At 42.4% G+C, this 17344-nt stretch overlaps 1 protein-coding gene across 1 annotated transcript; it reads right to left on the bottom strand.

The window, feature by feature from the left end:
• Positions 1-2547: 2547 nt before the first annotated feature.
• NDUFS5 (NADH:ubiquinone oxidoreductase subunit S5) lies at positions 2548-8687 on the bottom strand. The gene is made up of 3 exons (XM_028512858.2): positions 8541-8687; positions 6826-7043; positions 2548-2770 (listed from the first exon to the last, which is right to left on the bottom strand). The coding sequence occupies exons 2-3, from the start codon at positions 7039-7041 to the stop codon at positions 2666-2668; spliced, it is 321 nt and encodes a 106-aa protein (XP_028368659.1). The 5' UTR covers positions 7042-7043; positions 8541-8687; the 3' UTR covers positions 2548-2665.
• Positions 8688-17344: the final 8657 nt, after the last annotated feature.

Here is a 17344-nt window from a genome sequence, read left to right as displayed (position 1 = left end):
ATAAAAGATAAATAATGATAGACCTATCAGGGCACTTACCACGAGTGGAGCTTACAGGACTGGAAGTTGCTCTGAGTGAGTCAGTGAGTGAGTGGTGAATGAATTTCACATTCACATTACTGTGCACTACTGTAGACTTTATAAATACTGTCCACTTAGGCTACACTAAATCTATAAAACATGGGATTAAGTCAAGCATAAGAGAAAATGATGTGATTGAGATACAGCAAACGAGATGAGGATGCTGCCAACGTAACATGGTGCAGAGTTTTACAGCACACTATTTTTATCCTCATCCAAGGATACTTTCTTCACCAATTTTAGAGGGAAAGGGAGAGAAACACTGACTGGTTTCTTCCCATACCCGCCCAGACCAAGTTTGTGCCTGGACTGGGGATCAAACCCACAGCCATTCAGTTATGGGACAATGTTCTAACCACCTGAGCCACACCAGCCAGGGCACAAGCTATTTTTAGAAGTAGAAAAAGTACACTCTAAAATAATGGTAAAAAGTATAGTTAAGTACATAAATAGCATAGTCCTTCCTTATCAAGTACTGTGTACTGTACATAATTGTATGTGCTATACTTTTATATGACTGGAAACAAAGTTTGTTTACACCAGCATAACCACAAACACAAGAGTAACATGAGTTACAATGGCTACAACGTCACTAGGCAATAATTTTTCAGCTCCATTATAATCTCATGGGAGGGACCACTGTCCTATACATCATTGTTAACCAAAACATGACTCTATCTGATAAGGAATCAGTATTCCAAATATACAGAGAATTCCTAAAACTCAACAACTAAACTTGATTCAAAAATGGGCACAGAGCCCTGACTGGTGCAGTTCCCACAAACTGAAAGGTCACCAGTTCAATTCCCTGTCAGAGCACATGCCTGGTCTGCAGGCCAGGCCCCTGGTTGGGGGCATGCAAGAGGCAACTGATCAGTTTCTCTTCTTCTCCCTCCCTCCCTTCCCTTCTGTCTAAAAAATAAATAAATAACATCTTTTTTAAAAATGGGCGAAAAACTTGAATAGACATTTATCCAAACTACACAAATGGCCAATAACAGATGGAAAGATGCAACATCACTGATCATTAGAGATATGCAAGTCAAAACTATAATGAGACACATCTCACTTCCTTTAGATGGCTACTACTAAAAAAAGAACCCACACAATTAGTTGATGAGGAAATTGGGAGAGTTTTGCACTATTGGTGGGAATGTAAAATGGTATAGCCACAGTGCAAACAGTAGAGCAGTTCCTCAAAAAAGTTAGAATCACAATTACCTTTTTATCAGGCAAACCCACTTCCGGGCATATACTCAAAAGAAGTACAAGTGGTGTCTCGAGGAGATGTCTGTACACCCATACTCATGCAGCAGCATTCACAATAGCTAAAACATGGAAGCAACCCAAGTGCCCATCAACAGATGAATGGATAAGCAAGATGTGGTACATAGATACTGTTCAGCCTTGATGTGTTCCAGAAACTTGAGGACATTATGCTAAGTGAAATAAGCCACTCACAAAAAGAGAAACACTGTACGATCCACTGATACAAGGTATGGTGCTTAGAGTTGTCCAAATCAGAGACAGAAAGTGGAATAGTGGTTGCCAGGGAAGTGACTGTTTAATGGGTACTGCTTCAGTTTTCCAAGCTGGGGGAGTTCTGGAGATGCGTGGTGGGTATGGCTGCACAACATCAATGTGTTTAATGCCAGGGAACTGGACACTTAAATATGGCTAAGGTGGTAAATTTTGTTATGTAAATTTTACCATCATAAAATAAAGTTGGGAAAAAATGCTACAGGATATCTGAGATTCCATTTATAATATATTCCCAACACATATTAACTTTATAACATTCATACCTTCCCTTCTATTAATATATCGGGATTTTTCTTTCAAAAGTATGTTTCTAGCCCTGGCCTATGTGGCTCAGTGGGTTGAGCTCTGGCCTGCAAACTGAGATCGCCAGTTGGATTCCCAGTCAGGGCACATGCCTGGGGCCAGGTCCCTAGTTGGGGGTGTGGGAGAGGCAACTGATGGATGATCAATGTTTCTCTTGCAATCAGTATTTCTCTCCTTTTCTTTCTCCCTCCTCTCCCCTCTCTAATAAATAAATAAAATATTTTTTAAAAAAGAAGTATTATATATATACACCACTGATGTAAGACAGCAAGCTGAAGCAACGGCACTACTTCTACAAAACTGTTATCTGTTTAGCCTTAAAGTCACAGACTTCACAGGCCTTGCGATAAACACACAACCAGTTTTGCTGCCTCTCCTTCTCAGCCCAAGTCTATGCTCTATGGAAAATAAACCAGAATTGAGGTACTAAAGAACACTGCAACGTCTTAAATGAGTCACCACCTTTGAAGTACCTCATACACATTGAACATTCATTAAATGCTCATTATTATTCCCTAGATGCTAGTTTTTAAGGCATAGGTAGAAGCATTTTTTCCAAACTTAAAATGTAGGTTACAGTCTCATTACAGGAAAGTATGATCCAAGAGAAAACAGAACAAATAGGATGGAGCAATCTTTTATTTTTAGACACTGTCACAAAGAGGTTATCAGTATATAAACTTCCCAGCAGAGAAGAACAAACATGGAACTCAGCCTCCAGCACCAGCAGCTGCTCTGCTTAGGGCCTCGGGTCCTCCTTGCCCGAGTGGTGGGGTGGAGGCGTGTACTTCCCTTCCTTTATTAGCTTGTCCCGCTGCTTCATGATGGTACTTAGTCGTTTCATCTGTCAAAGGAAAAAAGTATTTAAACTTGGGGGAGATATGCACCAGAAAGTGAACGCTGGAGAAAATGAAGCAAAATTGGTTTCATTTTTAAACTACAGAAGCTTTTCATCCTAGAAGGCCTTTGAGATGAAACTCGTCTTTAAAAAACTAACTTGAAAGCACTTCCCAAGCTTTTAACAAATAAACCTCTGGTATATACAGAAATATCTCCTTGAAAACTAGTAACTAAAATGGTCCTATTACATATAGGAATTCAGATATTTACAAAAACAATTAACAAAAACACACAGGTCAAAACCTTTAGTACTCATGCATACTAAAATCTTATATTTATTTACTTATTTGTTTTCAGAGAGAGGGGAAGGGGGAGAGAAAGAAACATCGATGTGCAAGAGATACATCAATCGGTTGCCTCTCCCATGCCCCCAACTGGGGACCTGGCCCACAACCCAGGCATGTGCCCTGAGTGGGAATTGATCCAGGGACCTTTGGTTTGTAGGCCGCACTCAACCCACTGAGCCACACCAGCCAGGACTAAAATCTTTTAAAATAGTAAAGGCTGAGATTATACCATAGCTTACATATTCCTGACCTCTCTGCATGAAGGTGGCACTGCTGCTGGTGACTGTGGGCTGGGTACGAACAAGCAGAAGTAGCCAATGCAAGGCCTCTTTTTACCACACAGAAATTAAGACCTGACATCCAGTCAGCTACTAGTCCCTGTTGAGCCCTGAGTTCTGCCTTTTCTCAGACAGGACATTCCCAGCAAATGAAGTCATGCTGTATAAGACTGTGTGAGTGCCATAATTCACATGGATTCTGTGGCAAGAAAATACACTCATTAATCACAATTGCATCATTCGTCTGCTCAAAACTCAATGGCTTCCCATCTTTCTGAGAGAAAAAAACTGAATTCTTCCTTATAATGACTTAGGAGGCCTCATAAGAGGCCTTGCCTCTCTGACTTTATGTCTTAACACCCAGCCCCTCGCTCTCTCTGACCCAGCTCCGGGACCTCTGCACACGTCAGTTTCCCCTGTGAGGCACGTTCTGCCCTCGTATCTACTTCGCTCACTTTCTCTAAGTCTCTGCGCAGAGGGCTTCTGCTGCTCAACTCCTCTCTGACCACCCTATTTAACAAAAAATGGGGGAAGGGGACCATAAGGGGCCTAAAAGGTAATTAAAAAAAAATTTTTAAAAAGAGAAAAATCCACTTGGCTCCTACGCTCAGTGCTTTCTATCTTTTTCCTGTTTATTTTCCCCACTGCACTTACCAACATCTGACACACTATTTTTTTTTAATTTGTTTGTTAAATCTCTGCTCCCTGCCCCCGACCCGGCTAATAAACTCCATTAGGACAAGGACTTTTTGCTGTTTTGCTTACTATTATATTCCGTGCCTAGAATAGTTCTTCATAAAATAGAGGATCCAATAAAGATTTTTTTTTAGCAATTGACTGAGTTTTCACAAAAGCATAAAAAATTAGTATATTCAACCCTGGCTGGTGTGGCTCAGTGGATTGAGTGCTGGCCTGCAAACTAAGGGGTCACTGGTTCGATTCCCAGTCAGGGCACATGCCTGGGTTGTACGCCAGGCCCTCGGTGGGGGTGTGCAAGAGGCAACCACACATTGATGTTTCTCTCTCTCTCATTCTCTCTCTTCTTTTCCCTCTAAAAATAAATAAATAAAATATTAAATAAAAAGAAAAGAATTAGTATATTCCATTAAACACCCCATCAACTTTAAAGAATTAGGATATAACTTCAGTAGAACTCTAGGTATCCTAAATCCTGACATAAACAATAACCGTTTTTATAAGACTGCATTCTTAACATTACTCTGCGAGCTTCCCAACAGAGGACTAGTCATGGCTGCGCTATCACACCACCACAGATTAAATCTTCCTCTCAACTAGGGGCAATCACCACTTAGTGCGGTGGATACAAGCACAGGCAATGGAGCCAGCGGTGCCAGATTCCAATCCCATTTATATCACATACTGGCTAATGACCTTAGGGAATGGCCTCAATTTTTCCTTGGCTCAAGTTTTTAATTGGATTGGAGGGGAAGTAACAGTGAAGCAGCTTACAGGATTGTTGTGAGAAATAAATACAGTATGAACTGGACACTTAATGCTTGATTCTAATTCCCTGAATCACTAGATTCTTTGCCTAGGGGGCAGTATCTAGTCATTTAGGGTGACCTCTAAAACAGCAATATATCTATTCATAAATTAGAGGGATGAGGAAGTGACCTTGGACCAACTCTTTAGTATTTCCAGATAAGGAAATCAAGACAAAGAAGTGACTTGCCTGAACTCACGAAATTAGTGGTGACAGAACCACATCTCAAAATCCAGCTCTTCTAACTCTCAATCCAATGTTCTTTCCACCTCACCACACTGCTTCTTCTTGGTGTAAATTTTTTATTATGAGCAAAAGTTGTTTTTTTTAAAGACTTTATTTATTTTTAAACAGAGGGGAAGGGAGAGAGAAAGAGAGAAACACCAATGCGTGGTTGCCTCTCACACGCCCCCTACTGGGGACCTGGCCAGCAACCCTGGCATGTGCCCTGACTGGGAATTGAACTTGCAACCCTTTGGTTCACAGGCTGGGGCTCCATCCACTGAGTCACACCAGCTAGGGCTAGAAGAGCCAAGTTTTAATCAGCACAGAATAATGGGCCCACAAAAAGAGATATTAAGTCATGTTGTGAACTAACTAGCTGGTAGGTGGCCAAACACAGCCTACTCACTGTCCTATAATATACACTACACTATGCTATTACTCACTTAATGATTGATATTCCTGCACAGATTAATCCAAAATTATGACTTTATACACTCTCATTTCTTCCAAGTTTGGCTTCACTTCAACCAAATGCTAACAGTAGATATTAAAAGAAATTTTAAATTTTGATACAGGCCCTGACTGGTGTGGCTCAGCTGGCTGGGTGTCATCCCACAAAGTCACTGGTTCCATTCCTGGTAAGGCCAAATGCCTGGGTTTTGGGTTCGATCCCAGGTTGGGACACTTACAAGAGGCAACTGATCAGTGTTTCTCTCTCACACCGATGTTTCTCTCCCTTTCTCCTTCCCTTCCCCTCTCTCTAAAAATAAATAAAATCTTGAAAAAAATTAAATTTTGATACACATAACTTTGTAATAAATTTAACTGAAAATCTAAACTGTCTCCCTGGACTCCAAGAAATTGTTACATCTGGAGCACAGAAATAGGCAAAACAACAGCCGACATCCCAAGATTTCTTCCCTGAGGAAAAGATTACCTTATGTGTCAGGTAACTTGCTCAACTCTTCAGGAAAGAGACACCATGTGCTAACACCCTTTCTAGCCCCTGCATTTCTGGTTAGGCTCATCTAAAGCAATCTCATTAACACCTGCACCTGCCCCAGAGTAGCAAGGAATCAGAGGCTGTTTTATCTGGTTCAAAGTAATAGACTTACAGGGTTTTAACATCTTCCCCAAGGATTTTTTTTAAAGATTTTATTTATTTATTTTTAGAGAGGGAAGGCGGGGAGAAAGAGAAAGAGAGAGAAACATCAATGTGCGGCTGCTGGGGGTCATGGCCCACAACCCAGGCATGTACCCTGACTGGGAATTGAACCTGTGACACTTTGGTGCGCAGCCTGAGTCAATCCACTGAGCTACACCAGCCAGGGCTTCCCCAATGATTTTTACCCAAAGATTTTCACAGACAAACATTCAAGATGGGCTGATATTCTTTGCTTTATAATCTACTACAAAAAAAGAAAAAGACACACATGTAATTTCTAATCTGATGGCTATAGCAAGGTAGAGGACTAAGAGAAATCTGTGAGGAAAATGAGGAAGAACATGGAGGAACAACAGGTCCTCCTCAGATCTGAAGGCATTTAACTTCCTCAACATGGTACCTAAATAGAGGTGTTTCACCACAAAAGCCTTGCCAATTCACATTGAGCAAGTCACTGCTCAATGACCAATATAAAACACTGAAAAACAGCCTCAAAGAAATGAGGACGTAACTCAGCTCCCACCTCCATCACCTCCTCACCGTTTTCTGCCGAAGCATACATTCTACAAAATCTTCATATTCTAGCTTGCACTCTTTCTCTGCACGGATAGTGCCAATTCCATGTGCACATTCTATCCATTCTTTTTCAAAAGCATGGCACCGAGACGGAATCCTGTGCGGCTGCTCAGCACTCTGGATTGTCATCCAGCGGTCTAGGTCAATGCCCAACCTTTTCTGTATATCCAAGAAAGGCATGACTGAAACAGAAGATAAAAAATATATAATGTCATAAAAGTACAAATAAGAAATTTCTAAGGAAAATGAGATTATGATAAATAGCCCTCTAGAAAGCCATTTTACACTATTCTCCCAATTTCTTCTCACCAAACATTTTCATTAGATTCTCCCAGTTTACAGTAGATGAACAATTGCCGTGCTTTCACAAAACCCACAGAAAAGAGAACTAGAACTAAAAAACAATGTATACAAAAATCCTTTCTATACTGATAAAATCATTTTTATCAAAAGTCAAAGAGTGTTTATGTTTTGACTTAATCCCAATTTTTTGAGACAGGTCTGAATAACTGAAAAGAACAAAAAAGCATAAGCACAGGGAGATTTCTTTACATATTTCTATCCTTATCAACTTAGATAACACCTCCGCTGAGAAGCCATCCTGACACTGGCGATTCCTCCTTTAGGAGAGCACATCATTCTGAACTTCCCGCAGGAGCACTGTGCATGCCACCACCACCGTAATGGACCATTTACTCAACTGTCTCCCGTACTGAACAATGAATGTGGTGAGAGACCATATAGGGATTCAGTAATAATTTATTTTTAAAAAGATTAATTTTAAACAACTGAAACAAATAATTAAATCTAGTACCTACTTAGAATATGGTAGATATTCAGGGGAAAGGGGATAATATACATGGGACGTGCATTTTAATGTCAAATAAATAAAAGTACTACAATAATGAAACAGGACTGAAAGACAACACACACACAAGGCAACGGTTACGTACGACTGGTAGATACACAGGTGAACTTAATTTTTAAATTTCATACCAATTCTTTAAGTCATTTACTGAATAATAACATTCCAGGCACTGGAATGGGGTGGGGGGTGGGGGGGGCAAGCAGCTGCAACCTAAGTACCAGAATACAAACACACAGAGAATTTGGAACCCAAAGGAAAAAACACAACAGGGTTTAAGAGCTCAGAGGAGGAAGCCCCAGTTCTGCTCAGAAGACTTGAAAATGCCTCTTAGGATAGGCTGAGTTTGCCAAGGGAAGGCCAGTGGGCAGAGTATTTCAGTAGGGCACAGCACCAGTTACTGGAAATGTTTGGGGGTCACTGAGGACCCAGACGTGGCTGGCACGTAGAGTGCATATCGGGAAGAATGAAATGAGCCGAAGTGGTGGGCAGAGCCGCAATCACACAGGGCCTTGAAAGCCGAGAAAAGGAGCGTGGGTTTCAGGTTAAGGATTCGAAGGGCAAAGCAACAGTCTACAAAAATCTCAGTTTGTAAGAACCAAGAAAGGTGCAGTCTACAGGCTTCGCTGACGTTGGCTGTGTGGGTGAAAGGATTTGGGAAGGCCAAAAACGCGCCCAGGGTTCGGGACAGAGAGAGCGGACACCCAGCAAGCCAAGGTGAAATTTGTTTTAAAAAACCTCGGAATAAGTTCTTTCGGCTTAAATTGCGCGCCCCCGCCTCCCCCAACACACCGCAGACACACACAGGACCTACCGTCCTGCCGCGGTGCCCTTGTCCGTTTGCTGGCCGCGAGTAGTGGACGATCTGCAGGAGACGCGGAGACCTGCCGCAAAGGACAACAACAGCGCGACGCTTGCAGCGCGACGCCGGGAGCAGACCCTTCTTCCGCCGTCTCGCCCGGAAACCGTAGGAACCAAACCTGTTGATCTGCGCCTGCGCGGCTGTGTTCTTTGCCCTCTGGAGATACTGACCGTGGGTAAGCTGACTTTCCCGTAGTAGAAAGTCGCATTGGAGACGGCCCAGCGGGTAGTGAGTTCCTGCTGCGTGCCGGCACTCTGTCAAGCACTCCCACAACAGCTTTGATTCGTGAAGGACTTGACCAAGGCCACACGAAAGAAAAAAAGAGTGGCTCCCCTGCCACTCCAGTAGGGTGGTTAAGCTAAAGGACTGTGGACTCACGTTAGATGGGTTCAAATTCTGGCTCCGTCGTTTCGCTGTGACCTTGGAGAGTTTCTTAACCTCACTTAACCCCCGTTTCCTCAAATTAAGATTAAAATATTACCTTAAAAGAAAATAACAGTACCTACAGCGTAGGGTTGCTTTGGGGATTAAATAAATTATGTGTTAAAACTCTTAGGCTGTTCCTGGAACGTGAAAAGCTTCCTAAAGCAACCGCAGTTCTTTGTCCCAGTTTCTAAAGTTTGCGGATTCGGGAAAGTTGACGAAGACTGCCGTCCTCTGTCTTGGAGAGCTTCTAGTGGCTCCCTTTAACTATAGCAGGGCCTCCGAAGTGGTGTGTATGTGTGGGTGCCACAGGGTGTGTGTGATAGGATACATTGGGGGCGTGGGAAGGAAATACGAGAATACTTCCGTTTAATCTTTTAAAAAATTTCTGTTTGTGTGTCTGTGCAAATGTTTATAAAGGGTGTAAACATCACTGCAGTGGTACATAAAAATAACTTGTAAATATTTGGGGAATCGGCTGAAATTTTATTTTTCTTTTAAGTGACCTACTTTCAAAAACGTTTAAGACAGTCCAGCCTTCCAACTTTCCCAGCCTCACTTCCGAAATCCCCTGCCTGATGCTCCAACCAAGAGCTTGTTTCAGTGTATTCCAGGAAAAGTCCTACCATCCATCCAGTCTCTTTGATTTCTTAATCCTTTCCCCAGGAATGATGCCGCTTCAACCTTATTTCTATTTTTGCATGCCAGATTCCTGGTTTACTTCAGGACTTTGGCATTGATCTTTTCCCCAAAAGGAGTTAAATACCCCTAAGCCCCAGGGTCACGCACTCTGGAGAGAATTCCTAAGGTTCCACAATTTACTGGTTTTATTGAAGCATTACAAGTCTCCCTTCCTTCCCCCAATCAGATGAGTTTCAAATCAACTGGAGTTTCCTGAGCACCTAAATGCATGTCCAGCAGAATACTGGGGCTTATTTAATGAACTCATGGCCCTTTCCCACAGAACACTAGAGATAGCTAGGTATGGCGCTACCACCCTTTTGCACTTCTCCCGTTTTTTGGTTTGTGTTGGAGATATCCCCTTCCTGGCCACTCAGGCAGGAAACTCTGAAGTTGTAATTTGCCTTTTCCTTATCTTTCACCCACTATTTCATTACTGCCCCAGTTCTCTCAAATATTCCTTCCACAGGTTTCCAATTCTTCATTTCTGCCTCTCAGCTCCTCTCTTCAGTCTTTTTCACTGACTGATCTTCCTCAAATACTAATTTCATTGTATTCAGATGGCCAATTCAGATGCCTCCAAGGCCAAACAGAGTTCACTCTAAGGAAATGAAAAGGAGAGCACCATGATAAATGGCAGCTGGTACTTGGCCTCAACGTGACTGATGGGAGGAGTGGTGGGGAGTGAGACAAACTGGAGGGGCCTATATCTGTCCTGTCTAAAGGCAGCAGCGACTACTCAGCTCCATCCTATTACTGTTGAGAGAATCAGGGCCTCAAATTGCCAAATCCTCCTATTTTTCAAGAGAAGGCAGACATCTGTTGTTATTGTTTAAACATGAAACCTCCCACTTTTAAAATGTGAAACAACTAATTTTTTAAAAAGGGCTGGTCAAATGAAACCCACATTGGAAATGGCCTTTGTGCTGCTTAATTTTAACTCTTGGGTGGAGGGAGAATTCAAGGTGGGGGAAGCCGTTTACTTTGAACTATGAAGTCTCTTTACATCTAGCCTTGCTCCCTTCTTACGCTTACTGTTTGGGTTGTTTTTCTAAAACTCGTATCTGATCATTCAAAAAACACTTCTGAGCTTTTACCACATGCCACAGTCCTGTTGAGCTCTGGGGATGAACAGTCAGTGCTACGGCAAATGATAAAACAGAAGGGTGCAGTAAACGAGACAACACAAAGAAGGTTGTCATTCATACTGCAGGGACTATGTTTGAGGCGTCAGTGTATTCAAGAAAAAGGCCCAAAGCTTGACTTTGGCATTCAAGACCCTGCAAGGTCCGGTCTGTCCCCATTTCTAAGTCCTAAGATACCATGGCTTACCAGCCCCTACTCAACCTCCTTGTGTTCTCAGCCATCCAGAAGGGCTCCCAAGCTTCCAAACTGCAGGGACAGGTTCTTCTGCTTTTAATGATCCCACCGCTCACAGCCACCTCCCCCGTCTCCCAGGCGAATGCCTAATCCGTTCAGATTGTATATCGCACCATTTTCTAGAGGGTTCCTGAATTCCTCAGGCATTTACTAGGCCTTTCTTGAGGTCCCGGCAGTCCTGTAAGCTTCTACTATATTGTTAATTGTTCATAACACCACCCGCTCCCCCGGGACCTTGCATACAGCGTGTCAGCACCGCGTGAAAGATGGCGGGGACCAGTCTTCCTCTACCCACCCCCCAAGTACTGGAAAACTACAATGCCCAGAAACCCCACCTCAGAACTGAGCCTGCGCTCTTGCTACAGTGACCACTGGGCCACTAAGATTGCGCATGTTGTGCTTACGTCACAAGTGATGTAACTCTCAATGTCAGCGGCTCCAAGTCTTTCCCTTCTGCTCATAACCACCTCCCCAGCATTGACCTTTTCATTGCCTTGCTTTGTGGATCCATTGCTTCGTGAAAGTGTGATTTTTCAACAAAATTAAAGGATTTTATGCGCAGAGAGGCAAGCCTGAACTGTCGCCTCTTCCATTTTGTGTTCGGGAAACCGAGGCTCGCAGACCGGGTGGAACTGGACTAGGCGTTCACCACGGCGATCTGTTCTTCCGGAGCACAGCCTTGTTCCCATCTTCAAGGCACAAAAGATGGCCCGGTGACTTAATGGAAGGTGCCCATTCCCACACCTCTGAAAACCAGCTTCAACTGCTGCGTGAACGCAGGCCGGACATTAAGTCGCTGTTAAGTCTCCACTCACAGGACTTCTGTCCTTTACCTGCAGGCTTTCCTCATGTTTATACACCTCTTACTCGGTTATAACCCGAGAAAAGCACTAACGCTACTCCTCTACAGATAGCCCATCTACAATTTAGCTGCTAAATTTTAGCACATTGGGAACGCGAGGCCTGTCTCATACCACTGCCACACGTATTTGAATAAACTGGGTAGCTGGCTTTGGATCCCACCCGACTTGGGGAAGACAGTGTTTGGAATCTTCCCCCACCCTCAGCCCCCAAGCAGGGAGCTGTAAAACAGGTAACAAAGCCAATAAGCAAAGTAATCTGAAAGAGAAAGTAATGCGTCCCAAGGCCTGGGCTGTAATGGAAACCAAAGTGACCTTTTAAACCAAGGGAAAAAAAAAAGTGCCATTTGGGGGTGGAGAAAATATCAAGTTGAAGATGCTGCAAGACCAGGAACCACTGAAGCAAGCAGAAGAGAAAGGCTGTGTCCGGGGCATGGCTGTGGAGGTAACTAGATGTTGGTAAGCGCTCCATCCCTAGAATTGAGTCCCCTTATTCTGATCCGTGGTGCTGCCTCTTGAGTTTAATTAGGCTTCCCACGTAGTATGATTACATGAAGAAAACACACTGTTAAGATCAATGGGGCAGCCTATTGCACCTGGCATATTTCTCATGATAAATTAACATACTGGAGCCTAGTTTTATAGACAAATATAGCTTTATTAGTGAGTGAGCTTTCCTAAATACCAATTGGGGCGATTAAACTACCTGGTGGGAACCTGCCAGCGAGCTGAATAGCCTTCCTTAGGAAATGCCCTGCTTTCTCTCCGGATGCACGGAACACTTAACCAAAGCAAGTTTCATCGCATTTCTGACATGGGCCATGAAGCTTCTCTGGGGTAAGAACTGTGTCTTTCTTACCCTGACTGCAGAGGGACAACCTACAGAAGGCTGAAAATTACTTGATCTGACAGTTAAAGAAAAGAGTTGCAGGTAGTGCACTGATGACCAGAAAAGAAGAGGAACAGCCACATAATTCACTTAGGAACCAAGAACAGAGAGCGAGATTATTATCAAGGTGCTACTAAGAGTTCAATATAGTGGGAGAGTTTATCATAAAGACACATAAATGCATCAGATAGCTTTAGAGAGGTGTAAAATGAGGTGCTAAAACAAAGTATTCTGTAGGTAGCACACTTCCTCAGAAAGGTCTTCCTTACAATCCAATTAGGCATCTAGTTACAGTGGTACCTTGGTACTCATTCATTCCGACAAGTGGCGAGCAAGCGCCAGGTGCTGACACATTTTTTTCTTGTCAAAATAAGACGAGTACCAGGTTTGATGAGTTCTGAAGCCAATAAGTACCCAGGTACCACTATACACTCTATCATTACCATTCAGTTTTCTTCAAACACTTACATGATACATTAACTTTTTTACCACTATGCCTGTGTTGCTTCACAAGAATATAAGTGCCACGAGAGTAGGGACCTTATCTGACAAGCTCAGTGACATAGTCCTAGAGCCTAGAACAGTATCTGGGAAATAGTAGGTGAGCAATAAACATTTAGGGGGCAGAAAGACAACTACCACTTACGTAGGCATTTGTTAAGTGAAAAGATTTAATTCCAGGCACAAGAACAATAAGAGTACCATAAAAAATGATTGGCTGAGTTAGTCCTGCGGACAGTTGGAGAGGGAAAATTTTATTTTTTAAAAAATTTTATTTATTTTATGAAAAGGGGAAGGGAGAAAGAGAGGGAAAGAAACATCATTGTGTGGTTGGCTGCCTCTCACACACTCTCTACTGGGGACCTGGCCAGCAAGTACCCTGACTGGGTATTGAACTTGTGACCCTTTGATTCGTAGGCCAGCACTCAATCCACTGAGCTACACCAGCCAGGGCTGGAAAGGAAAAATTTTAAATAATTCATAGAGGAGCTAACCAGCCTTTAAGAATAAGTGGATTTGCCTTGGCCCGTTTGGCTTGGTTGGTTGTCGTCCTGTGGGACAGAGTCATCAATTTGATTCCTGGTTGGGGCACATGCCTGGGTTGCAGGGTGCATACTAGAGGCAATCACTTGATGTTTCTCACTCTCTCTCTCTCTCTCTCTCCCTCTCTCTCTCTCTCTCTCATTGAAGAAATAAAATCTTTAAAAAAAGAAAAGAAAAATAGAATAAGTGGATTTAAGAGAATCTATAGCATGAGCAGCTGTAGAATTAAGCTGGATTGAGGGGCAAAAACAAGCCAAAAGAAAAAGGATCTCTGAAAGTGTGCCTATGGGAAGAGGAAAGGTAAGAATAGATTCTTCAAGCGCCATGGTCTTCTTAAGACAGGCAAAACCAGAGCCATATTTAATCATCCTTCCCAAGCCATGTATAGGCTTTGATAATCTCTGACTGGACAAAGAGGCTAACTGGTCAACCTGTCTCCAGTTTATTTGCTCTTCTGTTCTGTAATTACCCCCGAATTAGTTTCCCCCAGACTTTTCAGAGTCCCACAGAATAAGGACCAAACTCATAGTAGTCAATGCCCTTCATTATCTACCCCTTATTACCTAACTTTAAGCTCTCTTCCTAGGATCTACATGAGTTTTCTTCTCTGGCTAAAAAAGATGTCCCTGCACACCATGATTTCCCATCACCTAGCCTTTGCTCACTTCAAATTCCAATTCCTGCTTTTGCCTGAGCCCTATTCATTGTTTGAAACCTTCCTTGAACTCTACCTCCCTAAGTGAAGCCTACTTAGAACCATCTCTTTCCCTTAGTCCACTACCTATACCACTCATGCAACATCTAGCAACTCTTATGTTGTCTGCTTATATATTGGATTGGCCAAAAAGTTCAATTTTTTTTTTCTGTAAGATGGCTGTAATAGTGCTTAGTTGTCTTTAACTTCATTTGAAACGATTTGGTTAAACTGTATTTTGACAGCTGTCATATCAGCATGCATTAAAAACAAACAAACAAACAAACAAAAAACCCTCATCTTGCCCTGGTTGGTGTGGCTTGGTGGATTGAGTGCCAGCCTGCGAACCCAAGTGTCACTGGTTCAATTCCCAGTCAGGGCACACCTTTGGGTTGTAGGCCAGGTCCCCAGTGCGGGCAACACGAGGCAACCACACATTGATGTTTCTCTTTCTCTCTTCCCCTCTCTCTAAAAATAAATAAAACCTTTAAAACTTATCAAAGTTGGTGAATTTTTGTGTAGCCATTCTAATACTGAAGATGGAAGAAAATAAGGAACATTTTCAGCATATTATGCTTTCCTATTTCAAGAAAGGTGAAACACAGTTGAAACACAAAAAAAGGTTTGTGCTATGTGTGGATAAGGTGCTGTGACTGATTGAGCATGTCAATAGTGGTTTGTGAAGTATCGTGCTGGGGATTTCTCACTGGGCGATGCCTCATGGTTGGGTAGACCAGCTGAAGTTGATAGCGATCAAATTGAGACATTGAGATCAACATTATACCACGTGGGAGAGAGCCGACATACTCAAAATATCCAAATCAATAAAGTTAACTAGTGAAAATGAAAAACGTGTCTTTTATTTTATGGAAAAAAACATATGGACTTTTTGGCCAACCCAATACTTGACTAAACTGAGCTTGCTTCTCAGGGGTCAAAATCCAACCTGAACTAAATATTTATGTTGATTCCATAACAGGTACGGAGGATATGAAACATAGACAAAGGTTACTTACAAAACCTGTCAGGCTTTTAAAACTCAAGATACTTGACCTCCACAAATAAAGAATTCAGAAGACACCAGTGATGCTTGCTGAATGACTGAAAATCACTCCAAGTCTACATTAACACGTCTTTCCCAGCTTCCCTCCCATTAACACAAAGGCATGTTGGGTAACAAACTAGGTTAACAGCCTTCACCAACCAAAGCTCCAATAAGCGAAGGACATAGAAAACTCCATGTCCAGAAATTGAGCATCAGGAAATTTTGATCAACTTAATGCTACAAAGCAGTTGAAATATAATTTCCTTACAAGCATAAAAAAGCTAAGTAGGTATTGAGAAATTACTGAGCTAAAATGTAGTGAGAACCCAGAGAACCTAGAAGTCAAAGCTGCTCTTTCCTTTAGGGCATTTAACAATCTGGTAAGAAATCTGCGCTGCGCTTTCAGAAGCTTCAGACTGAAGGGGGCAAAAATCAAAACCTAAGGGCAGCCAAAAGTGGGAAATCCAACCACAGACACCTTTAGCTGGGATTTCAAAAGTACTACACTTTCAAGACATGGTGAAACAAAAGCAAACCATAGTCACATGGACTCAATACCTGGATGTGTGCCATCTGGATGATCCAGGGAACCTCCAGCCTTCCATCTGAATTAAGGAGGTTGAGGAATACTCCCAGACACAGGAAACAAGAAATGCTTCCTTGCAGTTAGATGCCTCCCTCATCCTTGTCCTGTTTATATCTACAAATAACTTTTCATATACTGTCCAGCTCAGATAACCTGGCACACTATGAACAAAAATCAGTAAAAACAAGGGACCCATGAAGACTTAAGGAATTGAAATTTTAGAGTTACCATACCCTCCCTCCAATGAAGTGCTAATTATTTATTTGAAAGTGTGGTTTGGGGTGGTTGGCTGGAACTCTTTCCCTCAGCAAACTTGTTCCTTTGCTCCTGAAGGTATCAACCTTATTCAACATCCAGTGTAACTGTAGCTATAGATGAAAGCCCTCTCTGAGCCGTTTTCAAATCACCACAGCAGCAGAGAAATCACTGCTCTTAAAAAAAAATTTACCTTTAAACCCATGCAATGTTCTGATTAACATAAAATTCTCATAACCTATTTTTGTATATAGAATTTAAAAATTAAATATGCCAAGGATAAAAGAGTCATCCTACCCCCCGCCCCCATAGTATGCTCCTTGTCTTCCAGGTCCTTGAGAATCATTGCTCTAAAAAAGTGCATTAGTTTTTTTTGTAACTCACTTTGGCAATCAGTCAGTTTTCATTTGTAAGCAGAGATTTTTTTCACCACACTTCAACCTGAGGTGTGCCTCCCCTAGGAATGATAAATTAGGGCATGTCCACGATGCATGGTTTGACTTGTGGGCTTTTTCAAACACATGTCAATGCTACAGTGCAGGGGCTCAGGCTTTTCTGTAAATGGCCAGAGAAGCACACACAGTGGAACCTCAGTTCTCCAACTTAATTTGTTCCAGAAAACTGTTCAAGAAGCAATTGTTCAAAAACCAAATCTTTTGTTGCTAGAGAGCGCATGATTGTTCATATAGGTATGAGCATGAACAGGCTGTCAAGTAGAGAATGGAGACCCAAAGTTTTCTTAAACAATGTAGACATTTTTTCCATTAACAACTTGGTCAAGAACCAAGTGTTTAAGAACCGAGGTTTGACTATACTTTCAGCTCTGTGGCTCATACTGTCTCTGGAGGGGCAGTGTCAAAGCAGCCAGATGTAAATACATTTTGTGGCAGTGTTCAAAT

The sequence above is a fragment of the Phyllostomus discolor genome, chromosome 5, assembly GCF_004126475.2.
Source record: "Phyllostomus discolor isolate MPI-MPIP mPhyDis1 chromosome 5, mPhyDis1.pri.v3, whole genome shotgun sequence".
Taxonomy (NCBI): Eukaryota; Metazoa; Chordata; class Mammalia; order Chiroptera; family Phyllostomidae; genus Phyllostomus; species Phyllostomus discolor.
The sequence above is the reverse complement of the archived record's forward strand: the minus strand, read 5'-3'. Positions and strand labels throughout refer to the sequence as shown.

What these genes read in the sequence shown, in the direction of transcription:
- NDUFS5 (XM_028512858.2), bottom strand. Translation starts at nt 7,041, where the DNA reads ATGCCTTTCTTGGATATACAGAAAAGGTTGGGCATTGACCTAGACCGC. An exon ending in GTATGCTTCGGCAGAAAACG is followed by an intron (nt 2,771 to 6,825) that starts GTGAGGAGGTGA and finishes TTCCTTTGACAG; the next exon opens with ATGAAACGACTAAGTACCAT.